Source organism: Cydia strobilella, chromosome Z (genome assembly GCF_947568885.1).
Source record: "Cydia strobilella chromosome Z, ilCydStro3.1, whole genome shotgun sequence".
Lineage (NCBI taxonomy): Eukaryota > Metazoa > Arthropoda > Insecta > Lepidoptera > Tortricidae > Cydia > Cydia strobilella.
Window position 1 is genome coordinate 49,660,021 of NC_086068.1, and position 18,411 is coordinate 49,678,431.

General features: G+C 39.8%; 1 protein-coding gene across 1 annotated transcript; it reads left to right on the top strand.

Moving 5' to 3' along the window:
• On the top strand, positions 1-16,996 carry LOC134753842 (rab-like protein 6). The gene is made up of 11 exons (XM_063689785.1): positions 1-314; positions 489-643; positions 1,461-1,648; positions 3,470-3,616; positions 5,900-6,074; positions 6,795-6,953; positions 9,373-9,515; positions 12,046-12,180; positions 12,650-12,894; positions 13,421-13,461; positions 13,544-16,996. Exons 1-11 carry the CDS (start codon positions 203-205, stop codon positions 13,736-13,738), a joined length of 1,695 nt encoding a protein of 564 aa, XP_063545855.1. The 5' UTR covers positions 1-202; the 3' UTR covers positions 13,739-16,996.
• Positions 16,997-18,411: the final 1,415 nt, after the last annotated feature.

An 18,411-nucleotide genomic window follows, 5' to 3' on the forward strand; every position in this document is an offset into this window, starting at 1 on the left:
CTGCCTCTTTTATTAATTCACAATAATAAACGTTTCTAAAATGAGCCATATAATTTATTTTAATTGATGAACTAGTTTATAGTGTATACAACTAGTTTGGATTTACAAAAGATTAGTCTTGTTAATAGCGTTTATTAATTTGGTAGCGTTTATTTATTTAATATTAGGCATACATTCTCAGTGTAAGTTAGAAAGTTTTAACATGTTCTCTGCCCTTAAGAAATTAGCAAAAGGCAACGATGAACGCTGCACTGCTCCAGTACCCATGTCCTATTCTTTACAAAAGAAGTTTTCGCGTGGTGTTCACTTTAACAGTAAGTACGGATTCATTTTAATCGAAAATGCCATCGAAAGTGACACAGATAGTTCGTCGAAAACGTCTAGAATTTTTAATTTAATTTATCTCAGATTATTGCGTACATTTTGGGATACAACAATAAAAATCTTTGCATATGTTAATAAGTCATTATTATCCTTCCTGCTTCCAGTGAAAATATTGATTAAAGGAGATCGAAATGTGGGCAAGTCTTGTCTGCTGCAAAGATTGCAAGGTGGACCTTTTATAGAAGAATATGTTCCTACTGACCAAATTCAGGTGGCTCCCATACACTGGACCTATAAAAATACTGATCACATTGTAAAAGTAAGTATGCTAATTCTGTAAATATTGATTTTTACTACTTACATCTCTGCCTGTGACAGTGACACTATAGATTTATCTTATCAGGGCTTCCTAAAAGTGGGCATAAATGTTATATTGGGCAATTATAAGTGCAATTGTATAAAACAAAGTCCTAAAAGGGCTCAAGACTTTCAAAACAAAGAGAAATTAAAATTGCAAAGAGAATAATGATAGGCCAAATTTAGGCCAAAATTATTAATCTAAGAAGTATGCATCCTTAAATTTTCTATTATAAATGGTAAGTGTAAAATGTTACAGCATCTACTTTACCATACCATACTTTGCAGATGTTTGTAAGCACTCCAAAATACCTGGTGAAAACTTAATTGTGTTATTTCTTAGCATGGTACTTTGTGCAATAATAGACATATTAATTCAGCCTATATGTATATGTCCCGGTGCTGGGGACAGGCCTCTTCTCATGCGCGAGAGGTTATGGCCTATGGTCCATATGCTGGCCCAATGCAGGTTGGGGACTACACATACACCTTTGAATTACTTTGTGGATGTATGCAGGTTTCCTCACAATGTTTTCCTTTACCGAAAAGCTAGTGGTAAATATCAAACCACCTACCAGTGGAATACTTATTTTTTATTTCAATATTCTAATAACATAAACTCTACTATAAGTACCATATCATAATAAAATTTAGTGCTAAGTCAGTTGATATTGCTTGATAAAGAATTAGCACTTTATTGAAAATATTTGATACTCCTATTCCAACAAATATTTAATAATCTTAATTGTAAGTAAGTTTTTCATCTGTTAATATTTTAGGTTGAAGTGTGGGAAGTAGTAGATAAAGGTAGAACTAAGAAGAAATCTCCTCTAGGCCTGAAATTAGAGAACCAAGCTTCGGTAGCCCAGGATGAAGGTTATGATACACCAGTACTGGATGCAACATTTCTTGATGTGTACAAGAATGCAACTGGTGTTATACTGATGCTTGATATCACCAAACCTTGGTAAATCTTTTTTGATATGTGATATTTATGTATGCTAATATAAAAAAAGAAATATTTTCTTAATTATTATATTAGTCTTATACAGTACCGGCCAATAATATATAACCTCCATGATTTTACGGTATAGTTTTTTTTATATTTGTGAGTGACTTCCACCTCACTTCTTTAGGTAATCTAGTAGTATTCCTTTGTACGGGCGATGAGAAAAATTAGTGTCATGTAATGGTTTTTTTATAGAGGTTTTTTTTAAATGTATTGTTCACTTCATTTTTTTACTAGAGGTTTTTTTAGTAATATGCTGAGTATCGTATATTCACAGTATTTTATTGCAATATTCATCATATATTTGTATAAAATGACTAGTAAAATATGCAATCCACAAACTAACCTATATTGTTTGCTCGAAACGAAACGGAACGAAACGGTCAAAGAGATAGCTCAGAACCAGAAACCACTACCGACTTTTAGTACCACTGCTGTTGGGCATGGTGTTTGGTCTCCAAAACAGCTGGGAGACAGCAGCGTTCGCCTTCTAGCTCGTCGTAATGACGTCATGAAAATGACTCCCACCTCGTTGTAAATACTGCATATTGCACCGAAACTACATATGTATTTGACATACACAGGTGGGGTACCAAATGAAAGCAGATTAAATATACTACATTTAGTTCATACACAGCGTTCCAAAATGTGCTACAGTTTAAGAGCATATTACAACAAAAACAAAATGATGTCCAAAAAAATTGGGAATTTGGGTTTTACAACCAAACCAAAAGTGACGTGTGAAACTGTATTATATTTTGGAATGCTGTGTATGAACTTAATGTATATTTAATCTGCTTTTATTTGATACCCTGCACGTGTATGTGAAATACATAGTTTATTTAGGGGTCCCGTTGGTCACCTTTAAGAGCGTCTGCCAAGCACTTCCGGCAAGAAAAATACTGGCAGATTTCGCTTTTCTGTATCTACCAGTAAATTTCTAACTGATGCCATAATTATTATTTCAGTATCAGATGGGTTAAAATAAAATGACCTCCACTTTTTCGCACCGGAAGTGGCTATCTTTTTTGTACTTTCGGCAAGTTCCGCTGTGGCAGACTATCAAATTCGGACTTAGCATCAATTTTATAGGAAACAATTGTGCATCTCATCGCGGTATCAAGTTGGTTCGAAATTTTACTGCCGGCTCTCCAACCATTACTAGACTACACAGGCGCCTATTATCAGGAAGGCGGAAAATCGTGCAGAATGGAGAGCCTTGGTGCACAAAATAACGACCTCATGTGGTCGCGACCCTCTGCCATGAGAAACCGAGGAAGAAGAATGCTATGCCCAACAACAAGCTAAAATTTCGTAGCGGTTTCCGACTTTGAACCGGCGGTTTTCCACTAGGGAAAGTAAAGTACTATGTATATGAGTAATGTGTAAAGAATCAGAAGAAATCAAACATTTCATTATTAGTTTGCATCTTTATTGTTATGGGTTATGGGCCATACACACCCAGAACAAAAGTAATATTTCCAGTTGTGGCTAAAACCATAGTTTTGGGCTTAGCTAAAACTGTATATATTAGAAAACACAAATTAGAACCTATATTCGAGTATATTCTGTACATGATTTGTCCACAAAACTTTACTGCACCTTCATTTTCCTCGAAACGTGCAAAGGGACAAAAACATTTTGGGAACTCATTGTTTGCTCCCTAACCTGCTAATACATATACTTATTCTTAACTTTGTATCACAAAAAAGACTAGGTGCAACTCAAACTTTTCCACTAAATTTGTCTGTGTGTTCCATGTGTTCTGTAATTTGTCAGGACATTCGAATATGTGGTGAAGGAGTTGTCGCGGGTGCCCGCCGACCTGCCCGTGGTGGTGCTCGGAAACCACTGCGACATGCAGCACCACCGCCAGGTGCACCCACACCATATCGAGCAGGCGCTCGAGCACGCTAAGCTGAACAGGTGACAGGTTTTTAATAACAAAACTTCCGTGAGACACAGACATATTAAACATATTAATAACGGGTCACTCACGTATTTCAAGTCGAAAACGCACGACATGTTTCACTCCGTACCGAGGAGCGTCATCAGGAGCTTGTGTCGACTCCTGATGACGCTCCTCGGTACGGAGTGAAACATGTCGTGCGTTTTCGACTTAAAATACGTGTGTGACCCGTTATTAATATGTTTAATAAGGTGACAGGTTGTTGACCTGTGAGTGTGTTGTTGCGGATGAGCGAGCGCATGAGCTAAACGGCCCAGGTTATGACCCGACTATAGTGATTTATTGGACGTCAATCTGAAGCAGGGACCGGCCCGCTATCCCTTATCGGGGTTTTATAAGGGTATTGCATAAGGCTTAACTCACCATACCCTTTGCCAGACGAAACCCTATGTTTTGCTTTTAAAAACCCTGATATAAAGCTACCACATTTGAGTAATCAGTAGCCCAAATACCCTTACAAAACCCTTATCATCCGCTCACCAACACCTTGCATATTGCTTATAAGGGTTAGCCTTATAAAGGGCTTCCCTTTTAGCATATAAGCGTGCTAATTTAAGTCGTCTACCTTGTTCATAAAGCACACATTACTTCGAATCCGAGCGATCGTCGGCGGCAACGGCGGCGTTCTTTGACTAGGCACGTATTTTCTTTCCTTTTCATACACTACCGTAGATATATACTAATCCTGTCTCTTTCACGCAAAGGGAAACCTTTATAAAAAGCGCTTAAAGATAAGGGTAACCCTTATTAAGAGCTAGCCTTATTTTTGGTTAGCTTTTCGGTAAGGGTTAGTCAAAGGTAAGGGTATGAATGGGCTTGCAGTTCAAAAAGGAAAGTGTTTCAATGTGTTAGCCGTGTTTAAGTGTCGCCCATTGAAAGGGTTTTATCGCGGAAAGAGTTGTCCGGTCCCTGATCTGAAGTAACACACACACACACAGACATCAACATCATTTTCATAAGCGAGCTAATCAAAATAGTATTTCACGGGAAAGATCTTAGAGTTTGTTTGTTTGTTAGAAGCTTTGTTATTCTACAGATAAATTATATTTGTAATACATTTTTTGAAGTGAAAACTTCTTTAGCGGCGATGTGCACTTTTTGTGATGGGGAAAAAATGTTAAACTCGCGACAGGTCACGTGACCGACAGATTGAAAATTCGTAAGACGGACACGTGACACGTGACCTGATTGAAATTATGGATAGAAGTTGATTTTTCTAAGAGATAAACTTTTTAATGTTAAATAATTGTAATAGTTCGGAAGTGTTAACTTTTTAATGTAATATGAATTGTTGTTTGTGTACGATAGCGCAATAAATGAATATTGTTGAAGTGATTAATATTTTGGAATGGTTAGGGAATAATTTTGCACGAATTGCTTTAATTATCAGTATAAAAGTACTATCATCTAAGGTGAGATCGACCAAGACATACGTCAACAGGTTTAATTTAGCTATTATGATTCCGTTTTTTCCATTCTATTTTTCGATAAGGTAAAATGTAGCTGCCACGTTGTACCACAAATTCGGTCAGACACAGGAACCTGCCAACATAGGATTTGGCCTACCATTTTTTTACTGTCCTCAAAGGCAGCTATCCTACCATACAAGTTTCATTCTATTTTTAGATGAATTTTGTACCACTTTTTTGCCTTTTGCACAAAATTTGTCAAGTTAAGCCGCGGCCGACAAGACTTTTAGTAGCAGTTGAAGCTACTAAAAGTCAGCTACCCCCTCAGAGTAGGTATTTTTTATTTTTATGTCAGGTAGGGTTTCATGCAGCCGGCCACCGGACTATCAGAGGAGAGGCATACCACTTCTAAGCTTCAAGCAGATTGAAGCTGTAATTATTATTTCTCATATAATATACAATATAACAACGACAAAGATTATTGTACGCGTATGACCCATAAACTAAATACGTAAAGTTCGTATTTACATAATAATATATATAAGCTCCCCTTTATAAGGCACGGATAATATAGGTACATATTATTTCCTACAATTATTTTTAACTTTATTTCAAAGCGATAGGATTAATATCTGATTCTGAAGTCCTAAGGTGTATATCCTCAAGTAAGTGAATTATGTAAATTCTATTTGATAATAAAGTTCTTAAATTATGAAACATAACTTCCACGTGCCGCTTACGACAAATTGTTGAATTGTCATTCAACGTCCAAACGGCTTGGACCATATATGTACCACCATATGAAGGGTTAAAGACGCTTAAACATACCAGGACGGCGGCAGTGCGGTACGCGGAGTCCTCCATGAGGAACGGCTTCGGGCTGCGCTTGCTGCACAAGTTCCTGAGCGTGCCGTTCCTGCGCTTGCAGCGGACCAGCCTGCTCGAGCAGCTGCAGAGGAACCAGAAGGAAGTGGAGGAGACGGAGAAGGAGCTGGATGACTTCCAAGTAAGCTGTATATTCCACATTGGCACAGCTGTATATTGTTTTTCCGCGGCCGGCTTCCTGACACTGCGGGGTTGCGAAATGCATCGCAACGCAACCAAAGTTTGTGTTTTTTTAGTTTCAATGTATTTTTATAGCATGTTAGTTCTACGGTTAAGTAGGTATTTTGATTTTGTTTATTAATATAATAACTTTGTTTATCAAATCAAACCAAAAAATCACAATAAAATAATATAATCTTAAAAACTAAAAATCATTTTGGCGGCACAGTAAACCCAATTAGTGTTTAATTTATAAAGAAAATATAATAAACGTCCAATCTCATCTTCTTCTTTCTCCTGGCTATTGGTCCAATTTATTTGGAGTCACCCCTCCTAGTATTTTTGCGCCACATCGTGCGATTGTAGGTTGTCTCTTTATCCCTTCAAGTGACAGGAACCGGCTCCCGGTCAATTACGTCATTTCAGTTTGAAATTTGATTAATTAAGTTATAATAAAAATCCAACAACCCTAAAATGACCAATGCCACTTGAAGGGATATTAGTGTCACTGTGTCAGTATCTCTTAGGTTTGTAGCCAGTTCATTGGTTAGCGTCCGCGACCTCTACCTACCTACCTACTTCTCTTCTATATTAAGTACTCTACGCTTGGTCAATATGGATGGTCATCCTCTCGTGTACGTAACGTATTGTTCGTGAAACTGTAGCTTGCCTGTGTTTTCAGAATTCGGAGGAGTCCCACTACAATCTATTTCTGGACCGGCTCGCCAACAAGCGTCGTCAGAGCCAGGGCGCGCCCGAGCCGCGACCGAGCAACGAACGCTCGCCGAGTATCGTGCTGGGCGCCGGCAAGCCCATCGTGCCGCCCGCCGTCAACCCGCTGGTCAGTACACTACACTCTGTTTCAACAAGCCCGTCAGAGCCACGGCGCGGCCCAGCAACGAGCGCTCGCCCAGCATCGTGCTGAGCGCCGGCAAGCCCATTGTGCCGCCCGCCGTCAACCCGCTGGTCAGTACACTACACCCTGTTCCAACAAGCCCGTCAGAGCCACGGCGCGGCCCAGCAACGAGCGCTCGCCCAGCATCGTGCTGAGCGCCGGCAAGCCCATTGTGCCGCCCGCCGTCAACCCGCTGGTCAGTACACTACACCCTGTTCCAACAAGCCCGTCAGAGCCACGGCGCGGCCCAGCAACGAGCGCTCGCCCAGCATCGTGCTGAGCGCCGGCAAGCCCATTGTGCCGCCCGCCGTCAACCCGCTGGTCAGTACACTACACTCTGTTCCAACAAGCCCGTCAGAGCCACGGCGCGGCCCAGCAACGAGCGCTCGCCCAGCATCGTGCTGAGCGCCGGCAAGCCCATTGTGAAGCCCGCCGTCAACCCGCTGGTCATTATACTACACTCTGTTCCAACAAGCCCGTCAGAGCCACGGCGCGGCCCAGCAACGAGCGCTCGCCCAGCATCGTGCTGAGCGCCGGCAAGCCCATTGTGCCGCCCGCCGTCAACCCGCTGGTCAGTACACTACACCCTGTTCCAACAACACCGTCAGAGCCACGGCGCGGCCCAGCAACGAGCGCTCGCCCAGCATCGTGCTGAGCGCCGGCAAGCCCATTGTGAAGCCCGCCGTCAACCCGCTGGTCATTATACTACACTCTGTTCCAACAAGCCCGTCAGAGCCACGGCGCGGCCCAGCAACGAGCGCTCGCCCAGCATCGTGCTGAGCGCCGGCAAGCCCATTGTGCCGCCCGCCGTCAACCCGCTGGTCAGTACACTACACCCTGTTCCAACAACACCGTCAGAGCCACGGCGCGGCCCAGCAACCGGCGCTCGCCCAGCATCGTGCTGAGCGCCGGCAAGCCCATTGTGCCACCCGCCGTCAACCCGCTGGTCAATAGTGAGAGTCAAAATAGATTTTACAAATTCAGAATAACTATAAGGACAGGTGATCTTGAAAGTTCTTTTTTATATGGATCCACACAGAGCACGCGTATAAAAAAGTAGCTATAGAAAGGATGACAATCTCTTATGGCAGAACTATTGCAAGTGACCAGCTTTCAGCTGTAAATAATATTTCCTAATCTCTCCGGTGGCGCTAGTTAGGCTCTGGGACATGAGTATAACATGAACCATATAAGGCAACAAATAACCCGACCAAATTACGTAGGTTGTTTTTGGTAGTATTTCGGTGTATGGTGGCGCCGCCTAATTACTGTTTTTTGATGGAAACTTTTCATACATAGAGATTTGGCTCCTTTATATAATCTCCATGGTCCAACCTATATAGAATCGATGACATATATATATAAATAGTTTGATTAACGTTTCAGTAATTAAATATTATGTAAAAATGTGTCTGTAATATTTAAGGGTTGGATTTAAATATTTGCAATCATAATAGCTCTCATTACGTCAACCAAATACTTAAACATGCCGAAATAAAGATATACCTATTTAGGTAAACTTATTTTTACATTAAGTACGTAATAAGAATTCTGTAAGACCGATTCACATCGTGCCGATAGTGGAAGAAAAGTTGTAATATTGTAATATTGAAAAATTATGAAAAAAAATCTTCATGAAATTATTTTTAAAATTGCTATCTTGGGGTTAGATATCAAGATATTACGTATCATTTGTGGTATATTGTACAAAAAAGAATCAGTAAGGTACATATATCGTATCTGAAGTATACAAACTTGATATTTTGTGTCAAAAACTAAACAAAGTATACCAACTGAAAAAAAATGTTAATGATATTATTTTCAAAATTGCTTTCTTGGGGTTGGATATGAGAATATCACGTATCATTTGTGGTATATTGTACATCTTGTAAACAAACAAAAAGAATAATTTACAAGAAATCAAACAATAAATTGACTTGTAAAACGCCCAAGTAGACCTAATTATTATATAGGACGAAAGTACACATACGGATGCAAATGTAATGTGCACGCACACATACAAATGTAGTTAGATTCGGATCCAAATCAGAGATATTGATAAGTTTCAATAAAATGCTTCAAGGGGGCTCTCTTACTCTTTAGAGATGGAGGGAGGCCTTGGAGGATAGCCACTATGGAACTCGAACTATAGGGGCTATTCTCCCGGTAATGGACGAGTGGGTGGAGAGGAGCAAGGGGGCCCTGACATGCAGGATGACACAGGTGGTGTCCGGACACGGCTGTTTCGGACACTCGTGAAGCATACTCAATCCCATGGCGCTCTCGCATACGGCAAAGAGGGTGGAACGCCAGTGATTTAGGACCTAGTTTAAATATTTAATCTTAGTTACTTTTCATGTTAAAGTTGGCGCAGTCACTGAACCCATTGGGCATCAAAGCACAGCACGGGCCGCCGTCGCAAAGCCAGTACGTGAATCCGGAGCTGATGAAAACGCGGCCAACTGTCAGCATGGACTATAGGCCGTCGAGACTTAACCTCCCAGACAGGTGAGTAAATGTAACACATATTGTTAGCTGTTTAAGAGGATTTTGGAATAATTGGACTACCGCTTCTCGATACAAGCGTAGTCCCCATTTTCCTCTCTGGACCTTGACATAATAAAAAACATTTTTACGCAATTTGATTTATATTAATCATAGCTATGCCCCTTCGTTTACCTTTTTTCGATTTTGATTACCTATTATCCTATAATAAAAGTAAGGAGTGAAAAGCAAATTCCATACAGTTTTTTTGCGTGCTCCTAGATTTTATGATAGTATAAAAACGTGGTTAAAATACATCTGTGTCAAAATATTTTCTATAATTTTGATACCGGGCGATGTAAATGGGGACTTGAGGACTACGCGTGTCCCCTTTTTAGGGTTTCGTACCAAAAAGGTACAAAGGTTGGTCAAGTTTAAAAACCTTGTAAAAAACACTTACTTGAATTACAAAGGCAAACATAAAAAAAACCAGCGATATATACACACACACACACACACACACACACACACACACACACACACACACACACACACACACACACACACACACACACACACACACACACACACACACACATATATATATACACACATTTAATGTAGATAAAATTGTATTAGCTTAAGTTTTCCCGTCCAAACAAATCCCGTCCACCACCAGCTACCTGGCACAGGCACTTGACTGTAATATTGTAACATTGTTCTTTATACTATTGTTTTTCGTAACTGCTCATCATTTTACATATAACGGCTAAGAAAAGATCATCATGTACTTCGTCAGACCTCCAAAAAAGGGGCCAAACTGAAAACCAGCGCTGGACTTCAGTCTAGCACATGCTGAGCTTGGTACCCATGGCCAACATGTATTGCAAAATTTGATTATCTATTAAATTAGACAATAAGTTAGTATTTAACCTAGAATAAGTTAACACTATACTTAAACTAGAACTTTTGTATTATATTATTGTATTGTTTGTATTGCTATTTTTTGTACTATCATGTTTTGGCAACAAAGTGATTTGAATTTGAATTTGAATTTGAAAAGGGTCCCTTATGACTTATGAGGCGACTGTCTGTTCTTCCGTCCGTCTGTCACATTGCTAAATATCTCGAGAACTACTTAAGCTATCGATTTGAAATTTGGAATAGTCATGAAGAACGCTAACCCAAACACATTGACAGTGGTATTTTTTTGATTTAAATTTATTAACTACGGAAAACGTCCAATATGAAGCGGGGGCAAATTTACAAAGTTACTTTTTACTAGGTCAAGTGGGTTATCATTTAAAAGAGCTTAAATTGTGAATTCCAAAACAATTATTTATAATTTTTACATTAAAAAAAAAAAAGATTTACGAATGAAAATGTAGACCCCCCCCCCCCCCTTATCTCCGAAGTTTACCAACTAAAAATTATGAAATTTCTACATCTCATTAAAACTATCATAACTTTACAGGAAAAATATAATCACACCTATCTTGATAACTTTTTTTTAATTATCAAAAAACATTAAAAAAAATATTTCCAATTTAACCCTCTTTGCAAGTGTTTCTTATACTTGAAATTTCAACGAGATAACACTAAAACACTTTCTTTCTAATAAAACGAAAATTGTTGAATTCGGTTCACATGATAAAGAATTATCCTTTAAAACCCAATATACATACAGGTCACGCAAATTAGTTAGCCAATTTGCCGATAGATGGCGCTGTACATAATAATGCTTAGTTTACATCTGATCAAGTCTTTCGTGTTTGTAGTAACATGAGATAAATGAATGTTTGTACGGAACCCTCGGTGCGCGAGTTTAACGAAATCTCACATGACCGGTGTTTCATCGTAGAAGCGGTCACGTGAGGGCGTCCACTTTTGCCTAAAATGTCCATCCATCAGTTGGAACGTAAAAGATGAGGCGCCGTCTACGTTAAACAAACTTTATGCGTGTGGGCCATTGTTCAAAAATTTCTGCCACTTTATATTATTTCTACTCAGAATCACAAGCTCTTTTGGATGCGCTGGTGGCCTAGCGGTAAGAGCGTGCGACTTTCAATCCGGAGGTCGCGGGTTCAAACCCCGGCTCGTACCAATGAGTTTTTCGGAACTTATGTAAGAAATATCATTTGATATTTACTTACCAGTCGCTTTTCGGTGAAGGAAAACATCGTGAGGAAACCGGACTAATCCTAACAAGGCCTAGTTCCCCCTCTGGGTTGAAAGGTCAGATGCCAGTCGCTTTCGTAAAAACTAGTGCCTACGTCAGTTCTAAGGATTAGTTGTCAAGCGGACCCCAGGCTCCCAGGAGCCGTGGCAAAATGCCGGGATAACGCGAGGAAGAAGAATAATCACAAGCTCTTTTGATACAAATAATCCAAAAATTTCCACACATCTTTCGTTCCTTTCCTTTTGTTACCTACCGTCACATAAAGTTTATGAAAAATGGTAACAGAATAGAAATAAAATGACCCATAAACTCACTTACTCACAGATTTATAAAGCGTTTAGTTATCATTCAGTAATGTTATGTTTATTATCGCAGCGAGCAGAGCACACCCTCAGGTGCCAAGTCCCCGTCGGGTACCCTGGACGAGTTCTACGCGGGCGCGCTGGATAGCAGCTTCCTGGATGATCTCGCGCCTGCGTCCAATCAGGAACTCACCTATGAAAGCAACAGGTGAGCGCTTACTATCCTTAGCAAGCTTCACATGAGAGGGTACATATTTCCGACATTTCGGTGTTTTTGAGATTTCAAGTGCTTGGAAACTGAGGGTTTAAAGCGACGGAGCGAAACAATTGAAGTGCATTTTACTGGGCCGCTTCACAGATGTATGGAATGTTACCTACTTTTTACCGGTCATCAGATATATCGGAGCGGCCGCGCTGCCCACAAATATCTGAACACGCACTCTAGCGCCTTGAGGTGTGTTCAGATATTTGGGAGCACCTCGGCCGCGCATCGGCGCGGCGGAGTAACTACGTACAGTCTCCATCAGATATATCGATATCTGATGGCGACTGTACGTAGTTACTCCAGACTATCAGTATGTCTAGTATAGAGGTACTGACATGGATCTATTCTTTGAAATTGTTCTAGTATAGGAATATGCTATGTAAAGTACTGTAACACCGGCGCATGTTTTTAGTGATGATGAAACGACGAACCCAAAGGTGACCATCGAACAAGACGACGTGGACATTGACTACGCCGCGATGATCCAAGACCTAGCCTCAGACTCAGAGCAGGTGAAGCCCTTGCCCGAGCCCCTGGAAGACCGGTTCACCCAACTGAACGTGAAGGAGTATTCGCCGCCCGAAGGTGACGTGCAGTCCATCGAGAATGAGTTCCCGCTTTGGGCCGGTGATGCCAGCGCGAGGCGGTCCCCGGAAGGTTAGTGTACTTTTGTGTGAGGGTTCTAGTATGGTACTGTAGATATGGTAGATTTGTTATTTTACAAATTAGAATACTCGTATTGTGAAGTTAGGTAATAACCAATTTTTAAATGCGTACAGATTTTTTAATGACGGACGTACCCGTTATTCAAAATAATTAAGAGTTGGCAAACATATCTACCGTAAGGAACCCTAACTTCACCTTCGGTGCCCAATTGGGCGAACCCACGTAAAATATTCTGTTTAATTTTACTAAAGATGATGTATCTATTAAAATCACAATAAATGAAATTTGCCAAATTAGTTTTTAAGTAAAAAATTCAACACTAAAATACCCAACTGTATTAAAATACGTAATACACGTTTAATTAACTTATGAAATACCAGATACACAAATAATAGTGGTTTTCTGTCTAAATACTATTTATATATATAAAGGCGTAATTAATTTAGGATACGTAATAGCTGCGCCAAATTATTGATATTGGTATGGATTTATCATAATATATTGCTTTTTATTTCAGGAGGGGAAGATCCCGACGTCGGTAAAGAAACTGAGGTCAAGGTGAGTGAGTTATTTGCTAGAAGCTATATTGATAGAAGGACAATTGCCATTTTACTTACTCCTGTGATTTGTGTCATTTCAGACTGAGAAAAAACACAAAAAGAAGAAGTCTAAGGACAAAGACAAAGGCGACTACTCTGAGAAATCGGAGAAGAAAGAGAGAAAGAAGCACAAAAAATCTAAGAGCGAAAAGAAGACAGTAAATCCACAGGCGGCTCTACTGGATCCTACACCGGTCGACGGCTTCTACGACGATGTTGAGTACGACTCTCTATGAGTTAAACATTCACTGTGATTTTTGCTTTACACTTGTTAGGAGAGTTTGTTACAACGAACAACGGTGGCATATTGAGATAAAATGTGCGCATAAATTGAAGAAACATCTATTGCATCTGTAGAAGCTTTCTACATAATTATAGTATGAATTTTCTCAAATGATTTTAAACCCTAGTTTCTGTTAAACAAAAGCCTTTGTTTCTTTTGTTCAGCGGTTACCAATTCTACCGCTACTGACTGAACGGGAACAAACTTGTTTAAAAAGAAAATTTACCGTCCTATTTATATGGTTCAAATTTATGTAACAGCTCATTCTGAGGCCACACACAGGCAACCGATCGTCCTTCATTACCTAAACTGGTTATCTCAGAATGAGCTGTTACAAACCTTTATCTACGCACATATCGTTAGTGCTCTAAAATGCGTTCAGAACCCGTAGGAAATTTTATAGATTTTTGTGTGGGTCTAAGTGGGTCCCTATTCTAGTATCCATAGATATTAAAACAGTATCGAAACGAAACGTCAATTCAGTATGCTTTTTTAATTAAAACCGCACGACATTTGATCCCGAGTGACATGAGAATTGGGACTTCATTCGTTTGACTATAATTAAAATAAAATAAACTTTTTATTGCATTATTTTAATATCTATAGTCCTTAGATAATTTACAGGTAGCACTAGTAGCAATGCAGGTCATTTCTCTACGGCTTCTGAACCCATCTTAGAGTACTTATGATATGTGTGTAGATAAAGTAGTGTATGCAACTGTACATAATTAGGCCTTAAAACACTCGTGTGATTCTATTATGAAACTCGCTGACGCTTGTTTCATAAAACCACACTTGTGTTTTAAGGCCTCTCATTATGTATCAGTTGCATAAACTACTATAATACTATCATGATAGTTGTTTTTTAACGTCATGGTTGCTTTGGCACGCGACTAAGGCGCGTTTCCATAAAAGAAACAAAGGCTTTTGTTTAACGGATTTGGGTCTGAGGCCTAAAAATCATTTGAGAAAATTCATACTATATGGATTATGGAGTCTTTCCGAAGTGCACAACTTTGTCTAAGGTTGTCAAAAGTTGATGTTTGACAGTCAATCTACCACCGAAAATATGGCGCCGTACAGCGCCACCCACTATAACTATCGAGCTCGGATAGTGGATATTTTCTTAGACTATCTCTTTTATAAGGTTTAACTCTTTGCTGATGAGTAATATTCACCAAGAGCAATGCAGGAAATCATTGGAAATGATGGACAACACGTGCATACGAGTCATCGACATTGTTGGAATTGCGACAATTCCTATTAATATAATATGAATTATAAAATCTTTATTTATGATTCGTAATTATATTACTATTTATAGCGTGAGCTCAGCTTACAACCTAAAATATTGTTTTGATATCTTCATTTGAACTCAAATAAGTAACTTATGTAGTTGGTTACTGTACTTAATGCAACATTCATCGACAGTTCTAGGTTATTATCAATGACTGTTGTCGCAGAAAGCAAACCGGGACTGGAACCTCAGGTGGCGTGAGTTTTCTCTGTCAAAAATGTAGGAGGTCGTGCCGCTCACGCATCGGCCTCCACAGTCACCAAACCCGCTGTCTAAACAGCAATGCATAAATCGTCTGCAATAGACGCAAAGACCCGTGATGATGAAGTACAGTACCAGTGAATATTGCATCATAATTATTTATATGATTTATACGAGTAATACACGTTTTTGAACTCTGATCGAATCTTAGTATAGAACCACATAAATGATGACGCTGTCTATAATGTCTACAAGTACTATACATGGTGTTTTTTTAATTACCGGCAATATTTTGTGCGATGTGAATGGTCATACTGAGCAACTTTTACTATGGGACCAACCCCGAAATCGCGTAGTAGAAGTTGCTCAATATGACCTGTATATTCATCTCGCAAAATATTGCCAGTAATAAAAAAAACCGGTTAAATGCGAGTCGGACTCGCGTTTCAAGGGTTCCGTACATTACACAAGTTTCAACGATGTTTTATTTTTGTACCTACGTAAAACTTCTTGAAAAACCCGAATGGGTCGGATCAAAAACCAGATGTAACGGAAAGTATTATGGTGCGGTGGCTTATATCTCTGCAACTATATTAGCTATATGCAGTTTTGATATTGATGTTTAGGAAAGAAGCCATTACTTGGAATTGAATGAACCGCTGACAGAGATGGCGCTCATTTTGCGCTAGAAACGACGCATTCGGAGCTAAAATAACCCTTATGCGCGGTATTTACTTAGTGATCTCTTTAGTCCATGGATGTATTTAGAAAAAAGTGATATCATTTCATAGATCTTACTTAATTACGAGTAATACAATAATTTAATAGGTGGGATTATAATGTTGTAAAAAAAAATTTTAGGAGTTTCATAGATATTTTACGACTGATCTTGTTTATATACAAAACTAAGTAAACTGTTAATATGCAAAGTAAAGTAACTCGGATAGCAAGATCAAATACCTACCCCAAAGCCCAAATGCGAAGGCCGAGCTCCACGTAAGGTCGAAAGCTCGGAGCGTCCGAAGGGTGCAGGCTTCCCGTTACTTCCTCAAGTATTTTAATAGCGAAGGCCCAACAGAGAGAGTTTTGCAGGAATGTAGTACTCAAACACGGAACAATAGTACAAGTAGCATTGCGGATGTGTGCCAGATACAGCCTAGTTGCATATATTTCCTTCAGTCCGGCTCACGTTCGAACCCAAAGGCGCGCCTCTCTCGGGCGCTTCTGGCCTTCGCAATTAAGATACTTTGACCATTATTCTGTGTTTAAGCAATAATCTCCCGCAGCTCACGTGTGCCTCTACTGGCCTTCGGCCTTCACATTTAAGATACTCGTTATCGTGGAGTTTTAGGAAGCATGCACAGGTCGGACGCTCCGGGCCTTCAGCTCTACGCGGGGCTCGGCCTTCAGTCATCTAATTCAGACACTTGTAGGTAGAGAATTGTTCTTTGTCTGAGCACTAACTTCCCAACGCTCGACCTTCGGCCGCAGCTGTGGGTAGGCACGCCTCTTCAGGACGTTTCGGGGCTTCGGCCCTACGGTCTACACCACGTTTCACGTAAACCAAATTGCGGCTGTGTCCTTAAAACAGCCTAACTGCATTTTTGTTTTTAAATCCGACTCACGCTTGACTGTAGATTTCTAATAGGTTTGCCTGTCATCTTTAGGTTAAGAACTACTTTGTATTTTTTCAAAATTTTAGGCCTAGTAGTTTCGGAGATAAATTTTGAACGGTCTACACCACGTTTCACGTAAACCAAATTGCGGCTGTGTCCTTAAAACAGCCTAACTGCATTTTTGTTTTTAAATCCGACTCACGCTTGACTGTAGATTTCTAATAGGTTTGCCTGTCATCTTTAGGTTAAGAACTACTTTGTATTTTTTCAAAATTTTAGGCCTAGTAGTTTCGGAGATAAATTTCTTGAATAAATTTTGAACTGTTTATCCAAAAATTATAAAGAAAATATATCTGAGATTCTCACATTGAGCCCTTTCATCTGATATATAACATGACACAGTTTGCAATACTTTGTTTTTAAATTTTCCCATTTACCCCCCAAAAGTGGCCCCTATGTTTAAAATTCATTTGTTGACGTTACATGCTCGTGTTTGGGTCACAGACTTACAAATGTGTACCAAATTTCAAATTAATTAGTCTAGTGGAGCAAATGGGCTGTGACAGACGGACAGCCAGACGCACGAGTGATACTATAAGGGTTCCGTTTTTTTCCTTTTGAGGTACGGAACCCTAAAAACACCCGGTATGAATATGTCAACGATACAAATGTCAGTCTATGTGCTACCCCGAGGCCTCTTTCCCACTTGAGGTCCAGTTTTTACTGAATCCCGGAAAAATTAAAGATGTGTGAGCACACCGCAATGAAGAACTTCGCAAATGAAGTGTTAATAATTACTCGTACTTGCTTAGCATTTAGTATTTAATACTATAATTATGATTAACGTAATGTCTAGTCTACTTAAAAATGGTGTTGACGTATGTATGAGCGCAAAAGCAAAATACTACTATTAAAATATTTTTATGTATATTTTTTGTTATTGAGAATGTATTATGCAATAATAAAAACCAAATAAAAGATTGACTTATTAATTGTCCAACAAACATTTTGGCTATATCTACTGCAGGTCACCTTGATATTATGCCTACAAATTAGTGGTGAAGTTCCTAAATGTTTATATTTTATTACACCTTCTTTAATAATTAATAACAAAACTTCCGTGAGACACAGACATATTAAACATATTAAAAACGGGTCACTCACGTAATTAACCGTGAATTTTAAACGTGATTGTGGTTGGTCAGTGCCTCCGAGCTGGAAAACTATTTTGGGTACTACGTCGGTGGACAGTGTGGACGAACCATTAGCGAATGACGTAGTGAGTGTTGTGTGCAACTCGTCATTTGACAATAATGCGGTAAACGAGGGTAGTTTCTCGCCCCCCCTGCCGCCACCGGTGCCCGCGCCGAGTCATCGGGCGCGGAGGGCTGCGGCCCGCAGTCTGCGCCGGTCCGTCACCGTCGACGCAAGCTCCTGATGACGCTACTCGGTACGGAGTGAAACATGTCTCGTTTTCGACTTAAAATACGTGAGTGACCCGTATTAATATTT

What these genes read in the sequence shown, in the direction of transcription:
- LOC134753842 (XM_063689785.1), top strand. Translation starts at nt 203, where the DNA reads ATGTTCTCTGCCCTTAAGAAATTAGCAAAAGGCAACGATGAACGCTGC. An exon ending in GCGTGGTGTTCACTTTAACA is followed by an intron (nt 315 to 488) that starts GTAAGTACGGAT and finishes TCCTGCTTCCAG; the next exon opens with TGAAAATATTGATTAAAGGA. An exon ending in AGGAGCTGGATGACTTCCAA is followed by an intron (nt 6,075 to 6,794) that starts GTAAGCTGTATA and finishes CTGTGTTTTCAG; the next exon opens with AATTCGGAGGAGTCCCACTA.